The sequence below is a fragment of the Dendrobates tinctorius genome, unplaced genomic scaffold (assembly GCF_039654945.1).
Source record: "Dendrobates tinctorius isolate UK_male_01 unplaced genomic scaffold, ASM3965494v1 ptg000103l, whole genome shotgun sequence".
NCBI lineage: Eukaryota > Metazoa > Chordata > Amphibia > Anura > Dendrobatidae > Dendrobates > Dendrobates tinctorius.
The window spans coordinates 22,492,986-22,507,065 of NW_027361771.1; the positions used below are offsets into that span (position 1 = coordinate 22,492,986).

Consider the following 14,080-nt stretch of genomic DNA (forward strand, 5'->3'; position numbering starts at 1 on the left):
TAATCAGGTGTTAACCACCTACCTACGTCATTTCGCCAACACCCATCAGGACAATTGGGTCGCGCTCTTACCTTGGGCTGAATTCTCACACAACAATCATCCCAGCGAATCTACCACCAAGTCACCTTTTTTCGTGGTAACCGGTCAAAACCCAGGTATTCCGTTACCTTTCTCCACGTCTACAGGAGTACCCGCAGCCGATTCTCTTGCTAAAGAATTCTCGCAGATTTGGAGAGAGACCAGGGACGCGCTCAAGGGTGCCAACAACCGAATCAAGAAGCATGCAGACAAAAGACGGAGGGACGTGCCTCCGTACCATCCAGGTGACAAAGTCTGGCTTTCAACTCGACATATCCGTCTGAGAGTTCCCTCTTATAAGCTGAGTCCTCGGTACATTGGGCCGTTTGAAGTAATTGGACGCATTAATGAGGTGGCTTACAAACTGAGGTTGCCTGCTTCGCTCCGGGTTCCCAACGCCTTCCATGTCTCGCTCTTGATACCCGTAGTCCTGAATCGGTTCCAACCAGTTTCCATCGTCCCTCCTTCACCTGTTATCTCGGACAACGTCTTCGAGGTCAAAGACATCCTGGCTATGAAAAGAGTCCGGGGTAAGACCCTTTTTCTTATCGATTGGGTGGGTTTTGGTCCCGAGGAACGGTCCTGGGAACCCCGGGAGAATGTCAATGCTCCCCGGATTCTGAAAAGGTTTTTTGCTAATCTCAGTAAGAAGGGACGTAAGGAGAGGGGTACTGTGACATCGGCGGCTATGCCCGCCGATGTCCCTTCCAGAGCAGCGCGCACCGCAGCGTTTCTCTACCTGCGCGCCCCCGTCCGGCCTCGCGCCCGTCGTCCACGCTCCCTCACGGCGGCTCCTGGCTTCCTCTCTCTGTCACGCGCGCGCCCCCTCCCCTCCTCTGTCTCCAGCGGTGGGCGGCGCTGAGGGGTCGGCCTGGCACACGCACTTCCGGGGGCTGGTATATTTCAGGCGTCCTCGCTGTTAGGAGGACGCCTGATGATTGTGTAGCAATCTGGCCCCTACAGTTCTTGTGTAGTTAGTCCTATCTCTGCCCATTCTTCCTGCCTGTCTCTGTGTCGTCCTCCCCGCTCTCCCCAGTCGGTCCAGGCCCTCCGGTTCCTCCATTCCACGTCCCGTCCCCTGTCTCCAGTTCGCCTTGTTTCCTCCTCTGGCCATTCCGTATTTAGCCCTTCCCTGAGCCACCTGTCCCTGCTAGTATATTTGTCCGCTGCTTCTCTAGGCCTTTTGTTTGTGGAGCCGTCCCTCTTGGTTCCGGCTGTCGCGCCTCCGTCCTCTGTGGTCCTGCCCCAAACGGTCCCTGTATAGGGGTCGGTCTTCACCTGGCGTGCTCGACCCGGGGGCTCCGGATCCGCGATCCAGAGGGTCCACTCTCTGACATAGTTTTCGTCAGCACTACAATAATAATAATAATAATAATATGCAACATTAAAAAGTCAAATTTAAAAAAAAAATACATTTATCATAAAAATATGATTTGAACAATAGCTTATCTTTTGATGACACATTCTCATGAATGGTGTTGCAAATGTTGACAGATATGTGACAGTTGTAAAATATTAAGCTTCAGATTAACAAACTTTGTAATAATGTTTTTTTCTCTCATACAAGGAAAAGTGAAAGGTGAAACGCTGATTGACATTGGAACGGGGCCCTGCATATACCAGCTTTTATCAGCTTGTGAAGCCTTCAAAAACATCATTGTCTCGGATTTTACAGACAAAAACAGGGAGGAATTTAATTTATGGCTTAAGAATCAGCCTGAAGCATTTGACTGGAGCCTAACGGTTAAACATATATGCCATCTGGAAGGTGACAGGTAGGTAAAAAAAAATACCATGCCAAGTCATATATTTTAAAAATTACATTGCTGAGGTGGAGTAAGCCCTCAGAAATGAGAACAATAAGATAAGTTTCTAAAAAAAAGTTTGTAGACAGATATGCTGGTAAAGGCATTATACTCAGTCCTAAAAATGGTCTTCTCCAAAAAACACCTGAAGACTTGCACAAAAAATGCTTGAAATACCTTTTCTATAAAGTGTTGTGCACATGATGTCTTTTAAACTCAGGAGAACCCGCTGAGTTTTTCAAAAGAAAAAACTTCAATAAATTCCTGCCATTTTTTTCCCCAAAGTGTCTTTTTGTATAAATTTGTCACTTGTTTTCTGAGCGTATTAGCGACGATTTTGGCAGCTGATGAATTTTTGGAAGATTTTCTCGTGGTTTTTCGTGAGTCTTTATTACTATCATTTTCCGCTTGTTGTTATTTTCACTCTATAGAAACTGCTAGTGGTCTTTAAAGCTAAAAGTCTGGCAAAATGCTCAAAAAGATAAAAAGGTGCCGAAGTGCCTTGTGGGCTTTCCCATTGACTCGTATTGTAAAGTACATTGCATCTTCAGAGCGGAAAATACCAGAAGAACGGATATGTCATTTCTTTTAACCACTTGGCAAGTGTGGAAATCTCATTGTTAAAAGACATTAAAAAACTGCATAGATGAACTTCAAATCATTTTCCATAAAAATGTATATGTTCTTTCTCTGGAGCATATAGAGCATTTTGTGATAGGTTTTGCAGGTGTTTTCCAATGTGGAATCCATCTGAAAAAGAAATCATCTTCTTATACCCAAAGACTATGTGAAAACTGAGTCTTTTTGCTGAGTTTTTAGAGGAGAAACTAGATATGAGCACATGACAGAGTGGAAACTCCAAGTTTTCAGTCACATTTTGGAGAATTTATGCCATGTTCTCACTTTACGATTTGGTCAATATTTGTAATCCAAAATCAGGAGTGGAACAATAAAAGAAAAAGTCTAAGAGAAACACGTCACCACTTCTGTATTTATCACCCACTCCTGGTTTTGGCTTACAGATACTGACCAAATACTGAACGAGTGCACATGACCTTAGGCTACATTGACACTTTGGTGAGTTTTTTTACGTTGCAGAATTTCTGGACCATTTCTACACCTATTATCTAAATTAGGTTACTTGCGTTTTTTCATTGCATTTTTGAGTCTGTTGTTTTTACATGCATTTTTATCGCGCTTTGCCACTGCTTTTTTGTTTCCTGTTGGTGTGTCATGCTTTGAATAAAGCTGCTTTGTTTTTGATACTTTCTGGAATTTGGCTTTGACAAAGCTTTATTGATACAGTCATGTGCATATTACATGCGTTTTTGATGCGTTTCTGCTGCATCTAGTCTATGGGAAAAATCTGCACAGAAAACTCCGTAAACCCGCAAAAGAAATTGACATGTTGCAGATTTGAAACACGCACTGCAGGTCAGTTTATGCTGAGTAAAAAAAAGGCACAGTAAGCATGAGACTTCTTTAACTCCCATCCATTTTGCTGGTACAGTAAGATGCTGCATTTTTTAAAGGGAATCTGTCACCCCATTTTTCGAGTATCAGCTGCCGGCACAGCCATCAGGGGCTTATCTACAGTATTCTGTAATGCTGTAGATAAGCCCCTGATGTAACCTGAAAAATAAGAAAAATGAGTTAGATTATACTCACCCAGGTGCGGTCAGGGTCCGGTTTTGGTCCAATGGGTGTTGCGGTCCGGTCCGGCGCCTCCCATCTTCTAACAGTGACATCCTCTTCTTTGCTGCCTGTCGTTGCTCCTGCACATATTACAAGCGGGGGCTTATCTACAGCATTACAAAATACTGTAGATAAGCCCCTGATGTGTAATGATTGGGTCACCGAGGAGGAGAGCAAGACCAAGCCAGCCACAGAAAACCAGAGAGGTTAGTAACTAAGCAGATTGCAGACCCCTGATCCTATCCCCAGCCGGAGAGATAAATAAGCCTAAAGCAAGAAAGGGGACATCTAAACTGCCCCAGAGCAGACCCCAAAGGAATAGATAGCCCCCAAACATATATTGTCGGTGAGACAAGATGAAAACACAAACGCAGGTAGGAAAATAGACTGAGCAAACGATGGGGCCAACATTGACTAGACAAGACAGGAAAGGAAAGACAATGTCTGCAATCATGCAAAAAACCATGCAAAAGGTCCAACACGTCTGAAAGAAAAAATACTGAAGGCACACGACTTCGCCCACTATATCAGCACTCTGGTATATTCTGAAAGCAGAGCAAAAAGAGGCCAATCTAATAAGGGACAAAAACAAACTGGCACAAGCAGTAACATATGGATGGTGATTCAGCACAGCCCCAGCCGGAGCTGGCTGACCCACACAAAACTGAAATAGACAAACCAGATCAAATGTGAACAATAGCAAAAGAACACTTAGCTGAGCATGCAGGGACTGAGCTGGAAACTGAGACCTCAGGAGGCAGAAAAAAAATCACCAGCAGGGATAGAGGGAGTCGGCTGTCTTAAATTCAGTCTGAAACCCCAGATCTCCAATCGTCCTCCTCATTAACAGGTGGCAAGCCTCTGTTAATCAGATCAGCTCCATTATCTCCAGTCACCACCAGAGGGAGCACAGAAAGAGAACTCGCAATCCCTCTGTCAATATGACCAGCTCCACTACCTTCAGTAGTAACCAGAGATAGGACAGAAAGCGAATTCACAACAGTACCCCCCCTTTGAGGAGGGGTCACCGAACCCTCATCCACGCCACCAGGCTGATCAGGATGGTCCCGGTGAAAAGCACAAACCAATCTATCGGCATGAATGTTTGAAGCAGAGTCCCAAGAATTATCCTCCTGGCCATAACCCTTCCATTTGACCAAGTACTGGAGTCTCCGTCTAGCCAAACGAGAATCCAATATTTTCTCTACCTCATATTCCACATTGCCTTTAACCAATACAGGGTCAGGAGGCTCCGCCATAGGAACTACTGGCTCCACAAACCTCTTCAACAGAGATTTATGAAACACGTTATGGATCTTAAACGTAATTGGAAGAGCCAATCGAAAAGAAACAGGATTAAGAATCTCCAAAATCTTATAAGGTCCAATGAATCTTGGCTTGAACTTTGGAGACGCAACCTTCATAGGAATATTCTTTGACAACAACCAAACCATATCACCCACTTTAAACCGGGGACCAATGGTCCTATGCCGGTTGGAAAACCATTGGGGGTTTTCCTGAGAGAGGGACAACTTATCCACCACTTGGTCACAAATCTGCTGCATTCTCTCTACCATAGTGTCCACACTTGGGCAGGTCAAAGATTCCACTTGCCCTGAAGAAAATCGAGGATGAAACCCAAAGTTACAGAAAAAGGGCGACATCAAAGTGGCAGAACTAGCTCTATTGTTTAGCGCGAATTCGGCCAAGGGAAAAAATGAGACCCAGTCATCCCGATCAGCAGATACAAAACATCCCAAATAGGACTCCAAAGTCTGGTTTGTTCTCTCAGTCTGCCCATTGGTCTGAGGATGAAATGCAGAGGAGAAAGATAACTGAATTTCCAGTTTGGAACAAAAAGCTCTCCAAAATCTGGAAACAAACTGGACTCCTCTGTCCATCACAATGTTCTCAGAAATCCCGTGCAACCGAACCACCTGTTGTAAAAACAAGGGCACCAACTCTGAAGAAGATGGCAACTTTGGGAGTGGTACAAGATGGATCATCTTAGAAAATCTATCACCAACCACCCAGATAACAGTCATTCTCTGAGAGACAGGAAGATCGGAAACAAAATCCATTGAGATATGGGTCCATGGCCTCTTGGGCACCGGCAGGGGCATCAACAACCCACTAGAACAAGAACAGGGTTTGAACCGAGAACAAGTGCCACAGGACTGCACAAAATTCCTGACATCCCGAGATAAGGCAGGCCACCAAAAAGACCAACTCACCAAATCTCTGGTACCAAAAATACCTGGATGATCAGCCAATGCGGAGCAATGAATTTCAGACATTACTCTCTTCCTCCACTGGTCAGGAACATACAATTTTCCCATAGGGCAACGTTCAGGTTTGTCCTCCTGAAATTCCTCAAGGGCACGTCTCAAATCGGGTGAGATGGCGGGAAGAACTACACCCTCATTTAGAATGGTAGTAGGCTCGGTCACAATAAGAGAATCCGCAAAGAAACTCCTAGAAAGGGCGTCTGCCTTAACATTCTTAGTGTCTGGACGAAAAGAGACCAAAAAATTAAAACACGTGAAAAACAAGGCCCACCTAGCCTGTCTAGTATTCAAGCGTTTGGCTGATTCAAGATAAATCAAATTCTTGTGGTCGGTGAGGACCACAACTTGATGTCTAGCTCCCTCCAACCAATGTCTCCACTCTTCAAATGCCCATTTCATGGCCAACAATTCCCAATTCCCCACGTCATAGTTACATTCAGATTGGGAGAATTTTCGAGAAAAGAAGGCACAGGGATTCATTTTAGAAGTCACCGGATCTTTTTGGGACAAAACGGCTCCTGCACCAATCTCAGAAGCATCTACCTTCACCTGAAATGGGAGTGAGACATCAGGTTGCCGTAGAACCGGAGCAGAAGTGAATCTCCGCTTAAGCTCCTGAAATGCCGAGACTGCCTCTGGAGACCAATTCACCACTTTAGCACCCTTTTTGGTCAGATCAGTCAGTGGTTTGACAATACCAGAAAAATTACTTGTAAATTTATGGTAGAAATTAGCAAAACCCAAAAACTTCTGGAGAGCCTTCAACGAAGTGGGCTGAACCCAATCATAAATGGCCTGTACCTTGGCCGAGTCCATTTCAATAGCCGACGGGGACAAAATGAATCCCAAAAATTAAATCCTCTGTACACCAAAGAGGCACTTCGATACCTTAACATACAGGGAATTTTCCCTCAAAATCCGGAACACAGTCTGGACATGTTCCACATGAGAATCCCAATCAGTGGAAAAGATCAAAATATCATCCAGATAAATGATCGAAAACTTATCCACAAAGTCCCGGAAAATATAGTTTATTAAATGCCGTCTTCCATTCATCCCCGTGCTTGATGCGAATAAGATTATACGCCCCCCTGAGGTCAAGCTTGGTAAACCAACAGGAATTTTTAACTCTGGAAAATAAATCAGAAATCAGGGGTAATGGGTACTGATATTTAACAGTGATTTTGTTAAGGGAACGATAGTCAATACAAGGCCTTAGTGAACCATCTTTCTTGGCCACAAAAAAAACAGCACCTAAAGGTGAAGAGGATGGTCTAATATGACCCTTCTCCAACGACTCCTTGATATAAGATAGCATAGCATCATGTTCGGGTACCGATAAGTTGAAAAGCCGACCCTTGGGAAATTTACACCCGCGCATTAACTCAATTGCACAGTCATAACTCCTATGAGGAGGCAAAGACACAGAGTTACTCTCACTAAATACATCAGAAAAATCAGCCAAATAGTCAGAAATATCATGAGACTGGGGAGAGGTGGATAAAACAGGAGTGTCACTAAGATCACACTGACAACCCCAACTCACCACAGACACAGATTTCCAATCCAAAACAGGATTATGAGTTTGCAACCAAGGAAAACCCAGAACAATAGTATCATGCAAACTGTGCAACACCAAAAATTTACAGTTTTCTTGGTGGTCCGGGGTGACCCGCATTATCACCTGGGTCCAAAACTGGGGTTTATTCTCCGCCAAAGGAGTAGCATCAATACTCCTCAAAGGGATAGGAGTCCACAGGGGTATCATAGGAAAACCACAATGTTTAGCAAAGTCTAAATCCATCAGATTCAAAGCTGCTCCTGAATCTACTAAAGCCTTAGCGGAAAATGCAGACAAGGAGCAGATCAGAGTAATTGCCAAAAGAAACTTAGGCTGTACAATGCCCACGGCAAATGTGTGAGCAAAACGTTTTTCTCGTTTAGGGCAGACAGAAATAGTATGAAAGGCGTCTCCACAGAAAATACACAGCTTATTACGCCTTCTAAACTCCTGACTTTGCACCCTAGACAAAACCCTATCACATTGCATGAGTTCAGACGTTCGTTCAAAAGGCGGAAACGCCTCTCTTGTAGTATTACATTCACGTAAGCGCCGATCAACTTGAATGGCTAATGACATAGAATCGTCAAGACCAGAGGGAACAGGAAATCCCACCATAACATCTTTTACGGTTTCTACCAAACCCTTCCGAAAGAGAGCTGCTAGGGCATCATCATTCCATTTAGTAAGGACCGCCCACTTTTGGAATTTTTGACAGTATAACTCTGCAGAATCCTGACCCTGGTTCAATGCCAATAAGGTTTTCTCAGCTTGATCAATAGCATTAGGTTCATCATACAACAACCCCAAGGCTTGAAAAAATGCGTCCACATTAGTCAGAATAGGATCTCCACGTGTCAGAGAAAAAGCCCAATCCTGGGGATCGCCGCGCAGCAAGGAGATGACAATTTTAACCTGCTGCACAGAGCTCCGCGATGAGTTAGGTTTCAAGGCAAGAAATAGTTTACAATTATTCTTAAAATTCAAAAATTTAGACCGATCCCCAGAAAACACATCCGGAGTAGGGATTTTTGGTTCAACAGCAGATGATTGAGCGAGATAGGCGGAAATTCCCCACACTTCAGCAGCGAGCTGCTCAACACAATCAGACAATTGCTTAATCTCCATTAAAGAAAAAATCCTCCTATGGGACCAGAGAAAAAGAGGAAAAAATATTTAAAAAATTCTGACTTTTTTTTTTATACAATTCTTTCCTTCTTTTGAGTACCCTAGAGTCTGCGGTTTAGGCTGGTGATTCTGTTATGATTGGGTCACCGAGGAGGAGAGCAAGACCAAGCAAGCCACAGAAAACCAGAGAGGTTGGTAACTAAGCGGATTGCAGACCCCTGATCCTATCCACACAACTAGCAGTAGCCATGGAGCGTGCCTACGATGATCCTAGACCCCTCGGCACAGCCGGAGAGATAAATAAGCCTAAAGCAAGAAAGGGGAAATCTAAACTGCCCCAGAGCAGACCCCAAAGGAATAGATAGCCCCCAAACATATATTGTCGGTGAGACAAGATGAAAGATGAAAACACAAACACAGGTAGGAAAATAGACTGAGCAAACGATGGGGCCCACACTGACTAGACAGGAAAGGAAAGACACTGTCTGCAATCACGCAAAAAACCCTGCAAAAAGGTCTAACACGTCTGATAGAAAAAATACTGAAGTCGCACGACTTCGCCCACTATATCAGCACTCTGGTATATTCTGAAAGCAGAGCAAAAAGAGGCCAATCTAATAAGGGACAAAAACAAACTGGCACAAGCAGTAACATATGGATGGTGATTCAGCACAGCCCCAGCCGGAGCTGGCTGACCCACACAAAACTGAAATAGACAAACCAGATCAAATGTGAACAATAGCAAAAGAACACTTAGCTGAGCATGCAGGGACTGAGCTGGAAACCAAGACCTCAGGACGCAGGAAAAAATCACCAGCAGGGATAGAGGGAGTCGGCTGTCTTAAATCCAGTCTGAAACCTCAGATCTCCAATCATCCTCCTCATTATCAGGTGGCAAGCCTCTGTTAATCAGATCAGCTCCATTATCGCCAGTCACCACCAAAGGAAGCCCAGAAAGAGAACTCGCAATCCCTCTGTGAATATGACCAGCTCCACTACCTTCAGTAGTAACCAGAGGTAGGCCAGATAGCGAATTCACACTGATGGCTGTGTCGGCAGCTGATACTCAAAAAATGGGGTGACAGATTCCCTTTAAGCAAAATTTGCAGTTTCAAAAACTCACCAAAAACTCATTGTAGGGACAAAGCCTAAGTGTTCATACTCACATGCGAGAAACTCAGACGAGTCTCGCACGTCAATACCCGGCACTTGGATCAGAGCGTTCAGCTCCATGTATTTCTATGCAGCTGAATGCTCCAATCCGATTGCCGGCGGCAGTGCCGGTTATTGACGTGCGAGACTCGACCGAGTTTCTTTCATTTGAGTATGAGCACTTAGGCTACATTCCCATGGTGATCTTTTGGTGAGTTTTTGATGTTGCAGATTTTTTTTTTTTTTTTAAATGCAAGTAACTTATTTTATTTACTGGATTCAGAAATTGTGCAGAAAATGAGCCACATCAAAAATTCACCAAAAAGCTCATCATGGGAACATAGCCTTACACTCCAAAAACTCAGGAAAAAAACTCAGTGTGAGCACACCTCAAAGGTGTTAGGGCTGGCGGAACGCACCAGATTATAAAATAGTAGAGAGTGCGTTCGCAGCCCGGGGTCCACCGTGCAGAGGTGGTACACTGCTGCTAGGTAATGGCGGAAGGGAAGAGCGGCGTGAAAACAGTCACACGTGCGTTTCGTCACCCAGTGTGAACAGGAGCGGATTCTGTTACTTCACAGAACCGCACAGCCGCTTGAAAGTGAATGCTTGAGCCTGTTTAGTTCACAGAGCACGGCCACAGAGTGCACAGCAAACAGCCACAGAACTCCACCCCAAGGCATGGGGTTACAGTCCATCTAGGCCACCGAGTGCGTGGCGTCGCTGCCACGAATGCCGCTATAGACGCTGGCTAAGGAGTGCGGAGCACTTGCTCTGAGGCGTGCCGAGTCACTGATAGTGACTAATATCTGATTCAACTCTGTCCTACCTACGCCTAAGCCTGGACTCTAGCAGGCTAGGCTGCACAACACATGCATACCAAGGGTAGGGGTTTCATAATGAGTCAGTCACCAGAGACATTCATACGTGCATCCATCACTCACTCCTTATAGTCAGAAAATACTGGCTATCCTAGCGCATGGCCAAGCGGCCATGCGAACGTTTTATAGCCGCGAGTGTCCGGGACCTTCCTGGCTTCTCGGATGGGCCAATCCGAACACGAGCAGGACCTGAGCACGTGACCTTCGATCTCCAATGGGAGATCACACCACGGGCATGCTCAGTGGCCCGACATGAGGACTTAGTCCCTGGAGAATCTCGCTGCTGAGCAGCATGTATTGCCATAGCTGTGCCAGAGGTGGCAGCAGCAAGCAAACCCACAGAGCTGGTCTGGGCAGAGCTCCTCTGTGGCTGGAGAAGAATGGGAGACCGCCGGAAGTAAGGCTTGGGATTCTTGCTGTGCAGCGAAAAAAAAATCCAACGCCTAACAAAAGGAATGTATACACTTAGTTTTTTTGAGGTGGCCAAAAATCATGAGTTTTAGGCCTGATGAGTATTTGAGTTTTTGATGTTGCAGATTTTCTCCAGCATTTCTGCACCTGTTATGTAAATTAAGTTGCCTGTGTTTTCTCATTGCGTTTTTGAGTTCTTATTTTTACATGCCTTTTTAGCACGTTTTTGACACTAGGATTTATGCCTTTTTTTGTATATCATGATTTAATTAAAGATGCTTTGCTTTTTTATACTTCCTGGCATTTAGCTTTGACAAAAAAATCATGCGTGGTTTACATGCGTTTTTAGTGTGTTTCTGCAGTGGAAATGCACTAAAAACCCATATGCATTTTTTTACCTGCGGATATTCTGCATCTAATGCAAGTCTATGGGAAAAATCTGCATATAAAACTCAACATACCTGCAAGAGAAATTAACAAATTGCAGATTGGAAACACACACCGCAGGTTAGCTTACACTAAGTAAAATAAAATAAAAGCACAGTTGGCATGAGATTTCTAGGAATCCCATCCACTTTACTGGAACTGTATGGCACTGCCTGTTTTGCTCAGAAAAAGTATGCAGTGTCAAGAACTCACCAAAAAACTCATCATTGGCACACAACCTTATAAATAGAAACCACTTCAAGGAACTCTCTTGTTTTGGGGAGTTTTTCTTTTCCTCATGCATTTTTTTTCCTGAAGAATTTTTTTTTGCAGCCTTTTGATTGGACAGTCCCTAACATGATGCACGTACATTCTATGTTTTTTTCAGGTCGATTCTGCCTGAAAAAGCGCCGAAAAGCCACTGCAATAAATGAACATAATGCACAACAATGTAATTTTTACTTTGCTGTGGACATTTGTCTTTTGCTGCCTCTTTTAACCACTTCTTAGTGTGAAAACCTTGAAGCTATTAAAAGAAGTAACATGTTCACTCTTGGGATGGTTTCACTCTCTATTTGTAAGCGAATACTCCGGTGGCTGCGCTGTCGTCTAATATCTGCCAAGTGCAAATAACCATTTTCTGCTCCAAAAACCCTTTGAAAAGTTTTGCTGAGTTTTCAGAGCAAAGACTGGCTACGTGCACATGACTATTTTGAGAAGTTTATGAAGCAGAAGCTAGCTATGCGCACATAAATTAATTTTGCTGAGTTTTTGGAGCGGAAACTTAGTAGAACCTCCAAGTTTTTCAGGAATTTTTCATTTTTTAGAAGAATTAGAAGAATTTGACGACTTTTCGCACAGTTTCTACACTAAAACCTCCTAAAAACCCACTGAACAGAAACTGAAGGCTTTTGAGGTGTTTTGCAATTTGGAGGAGGACTTGGGTGAGTATCCTCTCAGATTCTCCTCAGTGGCTACATGCATGCGGAATTTTTGGGGGAGTTTTTGTAGAAGAGACACTGAGCAGAAATTGAGCGGAAACCCCAAGTGGAAACTGAACGTTTGAAAAACTCAATGTGAACATAGCTAAAAATGCCTGAAATTCAATACACTGTCCATTCTGAATGATAAAATTGATACAGATTTAGACACATTCTATTTTAACATTGGTTGGCTTCCTTTATACCCAAATGTTGATGCAATTAGGCACACAATGTTTTTTCTTAACCTATCCTTCCTGCTAAACAGTGTTGGACTAGAGTGTCAAGGGCTCACCATAAGGACCCCTTCACACGTCCTGGTGATTCCTGTACCGGAAAACCAGTACTAATAAGATCTGTGGTCTGTGTCAGTGCACTGTCAGTTTGACACGTATAGAATGAAATGAAGCATTTTTATAACCAGCTGAATATCAACATCAGCCCCCAGCTGTTGGCTTTTCCTCAGCTAGTTAAAAAAATTAATGGGGACCAATTTGCCGCTAAGGCCGGGATCACACATGCAAGAAACTAGGACAAGTCTCGCGTCTTAATACCCGGCACTGCCGCCGGCAGTTCCACAGGCTGTTTGTCCAGCCCCTGGCATATTCCCAGGGACCACAATGCTTCGGCTGGCAGCGATTCACTACAGAACGCTGAGGCGCGTGCAATGATTGATTCCGTCCTGTCACCAGTGTCAGTGTCAGGATGTACTTGTGGGCGGAGTTAGCCTGCAATTTGTACGGCCCGCAAAGGATGGTATAAATATCCTAATGGCCCTTGGCAGAAAAAGATTCCCCTCCTCTGAGCAAAGCCTATCTGAGATATAACAACTGTTTTAAATGTGGTGCATGCATGAACTCTAATTTATTTTTTTTGTGAATTGAGACAGACTTCTGTCTGATTTCTTTTAGCTAGTTTCACGTTTCATGTTTTTTTTTAATCAATATTGCTTGAACTCCTAGCCAGACTATTTTAAACCACACGCCCTGTCATTCACTCGTACACATTTTTGCGTTATCTCATTCACATATCTAACACTCATTTCCACACTCAATATTTAGACTTGTCATTCTTTGGCTCTTTTCTGTTTCCTCCTATTATCACTGTCAGTAGCCGCTGAACTTCTTCTCAACCCCAATGGGCTATTTGAACACCCGTATTATACCTTCATTCGCTCTATAAGTGTGCATCTTAAAATTCTAAGACTTCTTACATATCCTGAGTACTTCTGTTCCAACACTTGAACATTTGAGAGTTTTCTACCCAAATTCGGCTTTTGATGAACTCAATGGCAGACACAGACAGAATTGGGCCCCTGTGCAAGAAAAGTACATGGGCCCTTTGCAGTTAAATAATGTGATGTAAGCTGCTTGCTGCCGTAGAAGTGGAATTTGGCCAACTTATTCTGCGCACCCCTGTGCGGCTGCACAGGTTGCACCACTGGTGTGTCCACCCCTGGATGAACGGTTGAGTGCACTGGTGGACACAGTCAGAAAAGGACCCCTCTGCAAGGACAACTTATGGGCCCTTTGCAGTCCAATGGCTTGTGTTAATGTGCAAATCCACCAGTTTTGGGGGTGAAAATGGGCCCCCTTAACTCTTGGACCCCTGTGCAGCTGCACATGTTGTACCAATGATATGTCCGCCCCTCATTGAGTGACTGAATTGGGTGTAA

The 14,080-nt window shown here is 44.2% G+C and overlaps 1 protein-coding gene across 1 annotated transcript in view; it reads left to right on the forward strand.

The window, feature by feature from the left end:
- Window positions 1-14,080, forward strand: part of LOC141099996 (nicotinamide N-methyltransferase-like) — a 45,170-nt gene that overhangs the window by 28,456 nt on the left and 2,634 nt on the right. The window contains exon 2 of the mRNA XM_073588154.1: window positions 1,646-1,853. Within this exon, the coding sequence (XP_073444255.1) occupies window positions 1,646-1,853 (208 nt within the window). The remainder of the gene's footprint in view (window positions 1-1,645; window positions 1,854-14,080) is intronic.